This window comes from Lytechinus variegatus, chromosome 2, assembly GCF_018143015.1.
Source record: "Lytechinus variegatus isolate NC3 chromosome 2, Lvar_3.0, whole genome shotgun sequence".
NCBI classification, from domain to species: Eukaryota; Metazoa; Echinodermata; class Echinoidea; order Temnopleuroida; family Toxopneustidae; genus Lytechinus; species Lytechinus variegatus.
Window position 1 is genome coordinate 64,641,543 of NC_054741.1, and position 14,012 is coordinate 64,655,554.

At 35.5% G+C, this 14,012-nt stretch overlaps 1 protein-coding gene across 1 annotated transcript; it reads left to right on the forward strand.

Annotated features, from left to right (window-relative positions):
- Window positions 1-8,123: 8,123 nt before the first annotated feature.
- On the forward strand, window positions 8,124-11,711 carry LOC121409583. The gene is made up of 6 exons (XM_041601495.1): window positions 8,124-8,192; window positions 8,690-8,842; window positions 9,052-9,132; window positions 9,596-9,686; window positions 10,368-10,519; window positions 10,968-11,711. The coding sequence occupies exons 1-6, from the start codon at window positions 8,179-8,181 to the stop codon at window positions 11,134-11,136; spliced, it is 660 nt and encodes a 219-aa protein (XP_041457429.1). The 5' UTR covers window positions 8,124-8,178; the 3' UTR covers window positions 11,137-11,711.
- Window positions 11,712-14,012: the final 2,301 nt, after the last annotated feature.

A 14,012-nucleotide genomic window follows, 5' to 3' on the forward strand; every position in this document is an offset into this window, starting at 1 on the left:
TTACACACACCAAATACCAATTTCCTGTAAGATTACGCAATCTGGTAAGATTACAGGTGTTCTCGAGACTCTGCTGCAGGAACTTCTTTTAGTTTAAGGATAAATTTTCTAACAGTGTAGTCCCTACATGTTGCCAGTGAATGTTCCAATACATCCTTATGATTCTGCAAATCTTCATTGCACACCATCGTGGTCATGGGTTTGCTTTTTCAATGACAAGTCCTGAAAAAGACCTTTCCGGGGTCTTCCTTGTTCAACACATAATGCTATATCTAAAAGCCTCGACAACAAAATATTCGTGTCGTTTACATATTATGTCTCAAACATAAGATTCATCAAAGTAGTAGCAATATTTCATTTGTTCTATATCATTATTTTCAAGGCGAAGGAACTAGCTGCTGCAGAGAATCTTAAGAGCTACTGTGTCCTGGAGAAGGAGAAAGTGGAGAAAGAACTTGAAGAGTTGAAAACAAAGTACGATCTCATTAAGAGCGATAAACTAGAAGAGCGAGACCAACACAAGACGATCGTTGAAGACTTGTCACAGAAAGTAAGTACTACATCTCTCTCTTTATATATTATTATTGGGGCCTTTGGGATAAGATGTCTATTTTCATTAAGGAAAATGAAATGTATAGAATGACGTAATATCCATAATAAATCAAAACTATAAAAGTACATAAATGTCATACAGTCTACGCTCTCCTCCATGAGTCTTAAACCAAGAACTTTTATATACGATCATGCAGTTCATTATCTTTCACCTAGCCTAAACGAGTCAAGAATTTATTAAATGTCCAGCAAATTACCCAAACAAATACCATACATCTATAAAATTAGAAAATAATGACAAATATGCGATCCCCCCCAGAATATGCTTTCGTGAATCTTCGAAAATTGGTGAAAGTCTCTATTTTGGAGTGTCACTGAGAGGGATGACTATTAAATAGGTTGCGCACAAATAATTCAAAACAACGGGGAAAAGCCAGAATTTGACTCAATTGATGCTGTTGCTATTTTCTGTGCTTGATAATTTTACTACCTTCTCATGGCTTTAAAAAATTGATTAATTCATTTTCTTGTCTTTACAAATAGTTGGAACAAAAGTGCAACGAACTTTCGACGACCTCACACAACCTGGAACAGGTGTTGGCTCAAGTGGGTCACGCTTCGGATCACACTCAAGAGCTCAGCCGAAGACTCGGGGAGAAGGAGGATGAAGTTCATGATCTCAATGTTCAGTTGCTGAAGGTGGATGGCCAACGGAACAGGATCGAAGCGGAGAAGACCGTGCTGGAGAGCCGACTTGATGCTCTATCCGAAAAGGTTTGGCGCCACATATTCATATCGATTTATAAGAAGCAATAATAGAGGGGTGAAGAGAGAGAGAGCAGTGGCGTAGCTACGGGGGGGGGGGGCCTGGGGGGGCACGTGCCCCCTGAGATTTGGTGTGCCCCCCAGGTGCCCCCCCCCAGAAAAAATTGGCAGAGCAAAAAAAAAAAAGAAAAAGGAAAAGAAGAATACAGAAGAAAAAAAGAAGAGGAAAAATAACTTATAAGAGGAGGAAGACGAGTGAATTAAATAATGTGAGGGGAAGACTTGCAATTAAAAAAAATCTGTTCATGTTACTATATAAAAATTTTGCTGGCGCTTCGCGCCATAAATACCTGTTCGATGGGATTCATATCATTCATATCTTGCTTAAGAGGCTGATGTGGGGCAAGTTGCAAATGCAAAACATATTTTAGCTCGGACATCGAGCTTTCATTATTTTTTTTCATTTACAAATTTAAGTGCTCTGTAAAATGTCCGTTTTATGGTCTACATAACAGCATTTTAAGCTTACGCTGCGTGGTCACATTGTTTGATTTGCCAAGTTCATTATTGTCTACGTGTATTCCATAATGTTCCATTAAACAAATGTATTCAGAATGCCCATATCTTAGGTCTAAATATAAAACATGCGCGATAGCGTGCATGTTCTTTATTTAAAATGTACTTAAATTATCCAGTTTTACATCAGAATATCAATAATTGTCTGCTCACGCTTCACGATCGCATTATTAATGATACCCAATTGACTATATCCTATTTATGACTTACAAAATATGAATAGTGTCCCGCTTTTAGGTCTAAAATCTCAATTTTCTTCCTCTCGCATTAATTGTTTAGTTTTTTGTTTTCGCGCTCGCATTAATTGTTTAGTTACATACCTATCCCATTAATTAATACAAAAAGTGCTTAGAATGACCATTTTTTTTTAGGTCGGAATGTCAAAAAATTTGCTCGCGCTTCGCATTATTGAAATATATACCGTCTTCGTGGGTAACTGTAAGCAGTCCTTAACAGGTCCCTTTTCGATAATGCTAGAACAGTTGATAAAAATTTCTGTTCGCGCTTGGGGGTACATACGAATCTTGTTCAGGATCACACATAACATTGCCCAGAAAATTAAATTTCAGGAAAAAATACATTAAAGTAAAAAAAAAAATCGCTCGCGCTTCGCGCTCGCACTTTTTATAAGGCTTATGAGATTATTTTATGTTTATGTTGTTTTATAAGAATTAAACTAACAAGTGACTGATATAGGTGAAGATAATTTCGGGCCCCGTCCCCTATTGGCGAAAGTCGGATCCGCCCTTGTGGACACATACACACACACACCCGAAAAATGGCCGGTGCCCCCCCCCCGAAAAAGCAAGGACCCCCCAGTGCCCCCCGGGAAAAAAATCCTAGCTACGCCACTGAGAGAGAGTGAAAAAAAAGAGAGAAAGTCCCCTTCATCTCTGGATGTAGGCCTAGGCATAATATTCTTGGGTGTCACTTTAAGCTAAATCCCGGGGTTAAATCCCTTTATAACAACGGCTAGATTTATTACCTACATTTCATTTTCATACTTTTTTCAATTAGTATTACTAATTGATACTGTTCTTTTTAAAGTATAATCAATTACAGTCGGTTTTACTAAAAGGAAGAACAAAATATCCAGTCGTTTTTTTTAATGTTCAGTCTTTGAATTTTCACCTATGGATTCGACTCTTTTTTTCAGCATAAAGTGTCTACAAACGTCGTTGCATTGCCATGATGGATATAGATATGACGAAATGGCGAAATGTATTGCATTTCTCCCAAAATGAAGGGGATAAGGATATTACGGTAACTTTGCCATCTTATTTAATCCTTGATATTCATTGGCTGCTGAACATTGTTACCATGGCATTTACCAGTGAACGACAACGTGACCACAATCGCAGGGACTTGACCTTTGAAGAATCGACATACCTTGGTCCCGTCTTACAAAGAATTGCGATCGATTCAACTAAATTTGAGATTAATCCTAAATCCTGCCACGTCCCTGATTCACATCGTATATATAGATTGAAGAGTTAGAGAATGCTAGAACTGAGTCAAAAGAGGCACTCTGTCAGAAGGAAGGAAGGACGGAAGAACTTTCAAGAGAAATCACCGACCTCAATATGCGACTAACATATGAGATGAACAACTATGAACACCTGAAGGTAATACATATAATTATATTCTCATGACATTGATTTAATCAACCCTAGAATAACTTAGACTACACTTTTATGGAGTGCCAGCTACCAACTGATTTAGCAAATACAAGTAGTGCAAATCCTCTCATGAACAGTAACTTATCCGAAAGTTGAGTCTATAATGACAGGAAGAGAATAGTTGTAATCATACAGTACAATTGAATTATTCTTTTTCATCTATTTTAATTTCTATCATTTATGAATAAAAAAGGTAATCTGAGAAGATACAATCATAGATAGAAAGTTGTATTTGGTTTATTCATCAATATCGAATTATCTTTAAGGCATATTCAATTTTGCAATGAATTTTTACAATCAATAAATTGAATAATCAATGTGTATAAATAAACATAATTTAAGAGATATATTATTATATTGATAAATATATTCATAATCAGATTAATGAATGGATAAAGAATTAAAAGCAATGCAATCATTGTCATCATTTGAATATCAAAATGTTTGTTTGTGTTAGACGTTACACTTGAACTTGGAAGAGAAGAGTAGAAGTCAGATTGAGCAGATTCATCATTTGCAAACAGAGATAGTGAATCTAAAAGGACAATGGGCTATCAAAACAAACGATCTGGAAAAGACGAAAGAAATGAAAGACCAGCTAGAAAATGGTACGTTTGAAAATAGCAAGTTTTAAAAATTTGTTGATTTGATAGGAAAATCGTGTTTCGTATGCAGGCATAGTTTTGTATAAATTAATTAACTATTATTCACTTTATTGCGTTTAGCTTTTATTTAAGTTCTGTCCGTTTTCTTTTCTTTTTTTTATTTCATTTTTTTTCTTACGTTACTTCAAGACTGTTAGATTTAATCGGAAGTCATATCTATTTTAATTCAGATCATATTTTAGGTGTTGAGCTTAGTTTCCTTTATATAATATAAGGCCTATATGAGTTTAGTTGAGTGTATTAGGATAAGTTTCGTTTATATTAGTCCACTTGGCTATAGTTTAGTTTTGTTTGGTTTAGTTCAGAATAGTTTCGTTTGATTGAATTCAGTCTGTTTTAATCAAAGACAGCCCTTTTTACGATTTTTACGGTTTGTACCTTACTTCATTATTTTATAGAATTGAAATCCTATCACTCCCAATTCACGGAAATGACGTCACAAATCGACGAGCTCAAACAACTGCGGGAGGCAGATGGTGAGCTGTTTGAAGAGATGAAAGTAAAACGAGACTTGGAATCAAAGAACAGGGACAATGCAGAGGAAAAGTGTCGTAAAGCTCAAGAAAAGATTGAAAAACTTCAAAAGACATTAAAGATTAAGAGGAAGAAGTTAGTCAAATTACAACAAGAGAGAGCGTAAGTGATATTAGCTTTTGGTTAGCAATTGCATCCTCATGCAATATACGAAAATAGTCATGGATGAGACATCTATTGTTTTAGGATTTTTGTTTCACACTCTGGATTAAAAAGAATAAGTGAAAATCAGCTGTATTTCTGCTGCATTGCAATGGATCTAACCGATAATTTATCAGCATAAATGTCAAAGTATAACTTGAATAGAATGGTCTTGGAATGGTTAATGTGCGTATAGGTCCACAAAGGGGTGTCGCTACACATAATGCCATGGTATGAATGCCAATAAAGAATGCGGAAAGGTATTTCTTATTTATGCTACTTTTTGATATTGCAATTATTTATTGAAATATACAACTCACCATTGTCTTTGGAGTAATAGTTTACCACCAACAACTGAATTTCATTTAGGAATCTGGCAACTCAAGAAGTAGAGACAAGCAGCACGGTTAACCCAGGAGATCCTGATTCTAGGAGCCAGGAACATCAAAACAGGCAAGAAGCTACCAATACCGAAGCCCTACAACAGCAGCTACTACAGCAACGCCAACAGCAACTGCTACATCAAGAGTTGCAGATGAATCGAGCTGCGCATATCACAAACAATATTGCGGAGGTAAAAGTAAATCCGTCTTGATTATTATAACGAGTCCTGTTTAACAAAAAATGCTTGTCCTAAACAATGAGCTCAGTTTTATAGAAATATTTTTTTTGTTTGTCAAAAAATGCCAACTTCCGGCGGATAGCATAGTTAAATGTTAAGAATGACTAAATTACAACGTTTGTTATCAAAATATTACAGCCTTTGAATCGGACCGTAGAAATATTATTAAGCTTCATTTTCGTCTATATTATTTAGGGGACGCGGAACGGTTTTGAAAATGCGTAGGGGGCTGATTTCTAAAATGTTCACTTTCTCACAAAGCATGTGTATTTTCTTATTTTAGCTCCAAGAATGTTTGAAGGATAGTCGCTTAAAGCTTAGTCAGCTCACTGAGAACCAAGAAGCTCTCTACAATGAGAACGAATTGCTCAATCAAAATTTGGAAACCCTGCATGCTGCTTTGAATGATGAAAAGACCAAACACCAAGAAACGATTGGAAAGATGAAGAAACTCACCAACGACTTAAAACATAAGCGTGTTGAATTAGTAAGTTGTGACAGGTTTGAAGGGGTGGAAGTAGGGAAGGGAAGAAGAGAGATCGGCAGATGAATGGACGGATGGATGTAAAGATAGTGTAGATAGCTAGCTAGCTAGATAGATAGATAGATATGTAGATAGATATGTAGATAAATAGTTAGAAAGATAGGATTGATGGATAGCTAGATAGATATAGCGATAGAAAGATAGATGGATCGATAGATGGATGTATAAATCGATAGATGGATGGATAAATAGATAGATAGATACATAGATGGGGAGGGTAAGAGATAAAGTTTAACAATCGAGCCCGACCGGGAGTATGAGCTATGGAGCCCCAACAATGATTATTTTCTTCTTTTTTAAAATAATAATGAACATATCGTTAAGAACAGATAGCACTCATATAATGAATATATTTTATTATGTTAGCGATTTAAAGGTATCTGTTGCCAAAGCACACACAAAAATGTAACAAGCAGACCTATATAACATTAAAATAATCAAAAGTTGTGCTTTATCAACAACATGGGCCTAATGATAATTGCTTAATATAACGATTTTGAATTATGTTATCATTGCATTTTGTAAAACAAAACGTTCATGTTAAATGAATGAAGTTTGTTAATAAATTCATATTCAATATAGCAGGTAGACACGCGCATCATAATCTCTCGAACGAACATGACTCAGTGTACAAGCTTTGAAAAATATGTTTTCTCGTTTCAGCATAAAGCAAAAAGAGAAATTCGTTGTCGATCACGAGAGGCTGAGCGAACGTTGAACCAGAATGAAACGATTCGAAACGATCTGAGCCAGGAAAACACACAGCTCGTAATCACGTGCAGAGAGAAAGATGCACAGATCACGTTATTGCACGAAATAATCAAGACGCATCAAGATCAGGTGTGCTAAACGTAATTCTGTCAGTACCGTTTTTTTTTCAGTTTCTACGTATATGTAGAGCAAAATAATAATAATAATAATAATAATAAACAAATCCCAGTTGTTGTTTAGTAAAGTAAATGGATTTATTTCAAACAAATACAGTACAAACAGTAATATGATTCATAATGAAGAAAACAAAATAAAAATCCTACATGGAACTATTATGTATTGCTAATTGAGGTTAAACTATCATGAATTTTATTGCATGAATCAATATCAGTCAATAAATGACTGATATGTACATCTATGATATCTTTTGATAACACGTGATGCAATATTTGCAATACTACTAACAGAAATAGCCATATATTAAGTGAGTTTAAGATAAAGATTACAATAAATTCATGCATGAACATTTCTGAATTATATTTCAACAAATTAGAGAGGGTTGTCACGTCCCCTGCTGTGTCAAAACTTCTCATGCGCATGCGTAGACACCGGAATAGATATAAAAGTTTCCTCCACAAACAAAAGCAATGGTTGGAAGCAGCTTGAATAATGTTGGACTAATACTAAAGAGCTCAGATGATGATGATGATTTTTTTTTTCATTCCACAGATAAATGAGCCTGATACAGCCGCTTCACCCCAGTTCATCTTCAAAGACTGCGATCATGAAGGTTTAATTAGAGATTTAGAGAGAAAAATGTAAGTTGAATTGACTTTTCCCACTGCCAGGCCCCTGGAAACATTTCTTCTTTTTTTTTTTACTGGAGCTGCTGATGTTAATTTGCAAAGAAAAAGCAAAAAGGGAGTTCACTATAAAATAAAGGTATTTGGGTCCCGGGAAAGCTTGGTGTTGCACCCCCGGCACCCCCGCTTCCGAGGGCCATGGCCACTGCGTGTTTTACATGTGTGTGAGTGAAATCCAATGAAGGTAATATCATATCACAAACAAGCATAGGATATGATACATTCATAATGTAAAATGTTAACATCATCTTTTGTATTTTTGTCGAATGATAATTAACATGAAATAAAAGAGACGTGTATGATTGATTGTGTGCATAGGGGTTACGTCCTGTCGACGAAAATCGAACATTGGCGGGTCCAAGTGATCATTTCGAAACAGAATTTATTTTCGGAATATTTAGAATACTGATAACTTTATTTACTTATTTTTTCCTTTTCATTCTTTTTCACTTCATCATTATGCAGAGAGGCAGCTGAGGGAGAAATTCGTTCTATCAAAGCACTGAACTGTCGCTTGAATATTGACATGCAAGTAAAATGGTATATGATCATTCGAAGTTACTCTTGAAGATTTCGATCTTGGTCGGTAAATGCAATAATTTTGGAAATATGTCACACTTGAATTATCACTGATTCAAACACAGAAAATCAAGATCATGTATAATGGGAAAACAATTCCTGGGGGCCGTTTCATATAAAGCAGTTCATAAGTTAAGAGCGACTTTAAGAAGGACTGGTGATCCTTTCTTACGAGCTAAACCATCGCCAATTCAATATACCACTTACCGCAAGAAGGAATCACCAGTCGTCCTTGAAGTCGCTCTTAACTTACGAACAGCTTTATGAAACACCCACCTGATTTCTTCAAGCTCATTCTTTACATTCATGCATTTTGAACACGTGATAGATTTTAGTCAATCATTTTTATTAGAATCCATATCACTATTTTTTTTATAAATGCTAATTGGGAAGAATAAATCACTTTCTAAAATTAAAATTCAACAATTTAATGGAATTCATGGCCATTATCTCACCAGCGATGCGCTTACCAATCAGAAAGCAGAATGCACCCGTCTCCAAACGGCTACATACGATCTGCAGCAGGTTAACTGGGATCTGAAACAGAAACTCGCGGATGCCAAGTATAAACTGCAAACGGAGAAACAACTACGGAAACTACTCGAACAAAGGTGAGAGAAAGAGAGAGAGGGAGAGAGTTAATAATTAATAGAGAAATTGGAGTAAGAGTTAGGGAGACGGAGGGGGAGCGTGAGAGAAAGTGTGGCGAAGGACCGATTTACAAAATTCCTTATTTTTCAAGGTGAATTGATATCATAGAAAGTTGTTTTATCGAAATGGATTCATTATGTGTTTCTTTTGTTTCATGTGTCAAATGCAGACATGATGACGAATTAAATGACATCAAGATGAAGTCAAGTTTACTGGAAGACCGTGAAAAGGAAAGAGGAACGCTTCACAGGTATAGCCATTACATTTCCCTCCGAGTATTAATTAAAACGATTTATTATGAAATGTACTTTGATGATTGTGATGTATGAATATATGAACAAATAAATGGAGTTGCTTATGAGGTTCCATATGGGTTTGTTGATTTTTTTATAAGCTCTCTGATTTACTATTCCCTTAGCATTTGATTTTTAATGTCTCTTTGTATTTAGCATTCTCCTTCAATGTATAATTTAAACTAAATTATTTGTTGCACCAAATAGATTTAAGTCTTGGAACTACTCTTTATATGTGCCTCCGTATAGATATTCTATAGTGTTTTGTAACGGTGCATTGATTAATCAGCATTAGTAACAAATTTCCCATTCCTTCATAACCTCATAATGGATTCCACATTTTTTGCTGGAAAAAGATATATAAGTTATGAAGAGACTAAATCATAACTTTACTCCTTCTAACTCGCTTCCTAATTTAAGCAAAGAGATTCAGAGAAAGTTATCCAGACTAGAACAACGTCTTCAAAAACAAGAAGTTCAACCAGTTAATATATCTGATGATCAGAGACAGGTATGTTAAGCATACAACTTACCAATAATTGGAAATCAAATGGTATCACTGTTACCAGTTGATAAATCAGGCAACCTTTTTAAAGTGGCAAAATGTTAGATTGTGGTGATGGTGGTGATTTTTTTACCTGATTGCTAAAAAGCATGGATGCTTGTATGCAAGAAACTAGAGGACTGACGTCTTAAGGTCCTCCCCGAGGGACCTGTCATGAGGATTAATGCCTTACCAAAGGGCACTAGCGCACCAAATGGGGATCGAACCTGGGTCACCGGAATCTGAAACCCTCGCTCTACCGACTGAGCTTTCGCGCCTCCTGTGATGTGATGCATTATTTCAATAAACTTTGCGAGCGAGCGACAGGACTGAAATATTACCAGATTCTAATAATATTAGAATTAATAATATTGATACTTATATTTTATGTTATTTTGTCATGGAAACAGTAATGATAATGATAGAAGGTTCTCGCAAAGTGCTCTTACGCTCGGCCTTATATTCAAGAAAATGTTGGACGAGCTCACTTTTGGATGCATTGTTTGAAACGAATGCATGCGAGTAAAACGAGAGTGCCCCTAAAACCTTGAGCTTTTAAGAGCAAGATTGATGATCATGATCATTGTGATAGTAATATTGTACATTACGTCATATTTAACACCATTGTATCATTTGTTTCAATCTTAGATTAATGGTTTGAAGAGCGAGATTGAGAGACTCGGCACCCTTCGTGATCTCGATCGACAAGCCCTTGATGGACTCACTGCCGACCTAGGCGCCATTAAAAGTTTGATGACCTCTGAAATCCATATGTCGACCAATCAAAACAGCTCAAACCAGTATGTTTGTGTATATTCATTATCAAATTCATTTGATACCCCCTAATATAATGGTGTGATGTCTTATAATGATTACATAACATTTCCTTAATATTTAATTCCATGAATTCTGTATGATTGCATTCAACTAAATTATCATGATTATGTTCACCTTAATGTAGAACAAACTATGAAATCACCTATAAAGAAAGGAATTTTGCTAGATATTTCAGGCTTTTGTAAAATCTCTAATATATAGATATTACTCCAAGTTACTCCCAGTTTAACATGAAGAACCTCATTAATATACGCTCAATATTAGTCTATTATGAGATGGGATTTTTTCAGGAAATATTTCCCTATATTTGTTCCAAAATACATGACGATGAGTTATAGATAAATTTGATAAAAATATTGACAGTTTCTTTTGTGAAAAGAATGTCATTTGAAATCCTATTTGCTTATGCAGGCAGAGCCGGACCGAGTCTCGCGCCTCCCGTGTTCAGCAAGCCCTCAGGAAGGCGGAGCTTAGTGCAATCAGGATGACGTCACTTTCAACTACCCAATCAGACGTGCCTATTGGTAATCTGCTTGGACTCTCCGACGAATTAGCGGACGTTTCGAAATCGGACAGTTGATAACTTTCAGAGTCTTCCACGAACAATATCAAACTCTGTTCTAAAGACAGGATGCGAGCAAAAAAAGCTGCTATTTCATTGCAAATAGCAGCAAAAGGGCAAACAAACTTCGAACCAAGTCCCTAAATGAAATTTTGTTATCCGATGACATCGAATATTAAATATTCATAAACCTAGTACTGATAGCTTCTATTTCGGTATATGCTAAAGACAGCAATTGCAACGATGTTTTAAGATTTGGGTAGATAAGGTTATTTATTTCAATACGGATAATATGAATCAATAGAGATGATGACTAATCGGCTATGTTTCTCATTGAAACCGAGTTTTTTTTTCAGAGACAGAACGGTTTGTATTGAATTTTAAACATATTTCCGAATCGTAAATTACTAGACAGGTTAAAGATGAAGCCGAGTCCAATCTCTGCTGAACATTATGTAGACCATGAGTTATCAAACTTTAAAGGCCCAATGATTTTGGAAAAATTAAACGTGTTTCAAAAATACGCCTACTCTTGAACGAATGTACGAAAATTTATTAAGAAATACTTTTGAATTATCGTCATTTTATTTAGATAATCAAATAATCGTGAGCTTCCATTAAATTTCTAAATGAAATTCTAACTTTATCAGTCGTCCGTGTATTTCTTTCTCCTAAGTTGCATTGATTGGTTATTGTTTCCCTACTTCCCCGGCCTGTCTGTCTCTTTCTCTCTCTCTCCCATCCCCCCTTTCTCACTTACTACTTTTACACATTCTATTTGTTTTCGGATAACTTGGGCTATATTGTTCTTCTGGAGAGAAGGGTAGAGGTCGATATTGATTGTTCATTTCAACCTTTAGTTAAAGCAGTAGACCTATAGACACTATACTTAAATGGCAATATCTTTATAAAAGCAAATGTAATTAGGACAGAATTGCTTCAGTGCATATTTATCAGAAATTGTACATTCAAGAGAAACAGAATAATAAAAGCAACCAGTTTAACATGGACATATACCACAGTATATAAATTTCGGCAGCATGATGTGGGTCAATTTACCCTTATAATACGAAATAGACATGTTATAACGCAGGGGAACATAAAATGAAAATAACCTCGATAAGGCGCTAAGGGAATTTTTCTCTTTACTATAAGATTTTGAGGTAATTTTGTTTACAATTTCCTGTTCTCTCTCGAAATTTTGTGTTATCTATTGTAGAAAATTATAATCCCACTTTTAAAAAGAAATACCATCAAATTCATGTAGCCGTGGGGTTCAATATTTTACAATACAGCAACGATTATGAATAACATAATAGTCCAAAGAGAGTGAGTGACCTACGGCTCATTTACCAATCCAAGGCATCCATATCCTATTCATTCATGAGGATCGAGACGGCGAGCGACCAACTACTCCGGCCTCCACGGGTTTTCCCAGGGACCTTTTGTTTTGGATGTTGCTACGAAAGCCTGGGATGAGCGATGATGTAATTGCCCAAATCGTAATGACTGGAGGTGCATTTTGTGCGAGTGCTTTCAGTCCGGATTTTACATTTATATACATGTATATGAATAAGTGTTTGGTACCCCCGAAATCGGAAAAGGCTATTTACGATTTCTATATATTTCGTATCATATAAATGGAAATCGAATGGGAATCAAAGTATTTATCAAAATTTTATCCGTTCTTTGTTACTTGCATATTTCTTACCATTGTATATTAAAAATCAATTAATTGAAATTGAACTTTATTGGCTGCTAAGCCCTTGAAAGTCTACAATAGAGATAGGATGAGAAGAAGCAAAAAGAAGAAGAAAAAGAAGAAGAAAAGTAGTAGTAGAAGAAGAGGAGGAGGAAGAAGAATAGAAATGTCCAATTCTTTTTATTGTAATTTTTAAATATTTGGAGCACTCCTCGTGGTTCAAACCCCTTCTGATCAGGTTGATGAAGCCATTGCTCTGCACCCTTTAATCAAAGACACAAATTCTATGAAAGAGAACTTCAAAATTCGATTGTCTATCAAACATTTATATGGTTCGATAAGAACAAAAAAAACTCGATTGATTATTGTTCAAATTTCCAGACTTTGTATAAGACATACACAATTTCTCCTACTGTATACATTCCTCTTCCAAGAAGGGAATGAACTATAGGTGATCGATATGTTGATTTCATTTCTTTTCCATTTTTAACGTACGAATTGACAACAATGGTAGTGCAAATCAATGACCGAAAACAATCAAGGTCCACTTGAAAGTAAACTGACAGTGTGATTGTAGGCCTATTTGTAATTCGCAGAGTCAATATCAAATAGACATTGTAATTATTATTCAATACGAATTGGAAGAGGTGTATAGGGGTACATTGGAGACAGCAGTATTTGGTTCCAGGGACGTAGTGTTTTCCTTGTTACTATACCATGTATACGGGTTGAAGCTATTCATGGAGTATGATGTAATCGTCCCGTTGAGCATATTATTACGTTGTGTTCGATATGAAGGAGAAAACTATCCCCCAAAATTGTACGAATATATTCATTTTTATGTCTAACAGATGTAAATTGGGCTAATTTACCGGAAAGTCTGTAAATGTTTTTTTTCTGTGTCAATGTTTTGGCAGCTAAACTTTGATAAAACTTTTAGAACTTGTGATAACATTCATCTCCGATTTTTTTCCCAACTATAGGCCTATACCCCCTCACCTTCACTCCCCCTCTCTCTCCCCCCACATACATGCTTCCCTCTATCTTTCCGCAATGTTGATTCTTAGTATTCAAAACATTTTTTAAAAAATATCTACTCGATATTCAAACAGAAAAAGAAAAAAAATCGAGCAGAGTACGGAGAGGATGAGGGGGGGGGGGGGATACAGATCAAATACTAAAGAAGGGCGAT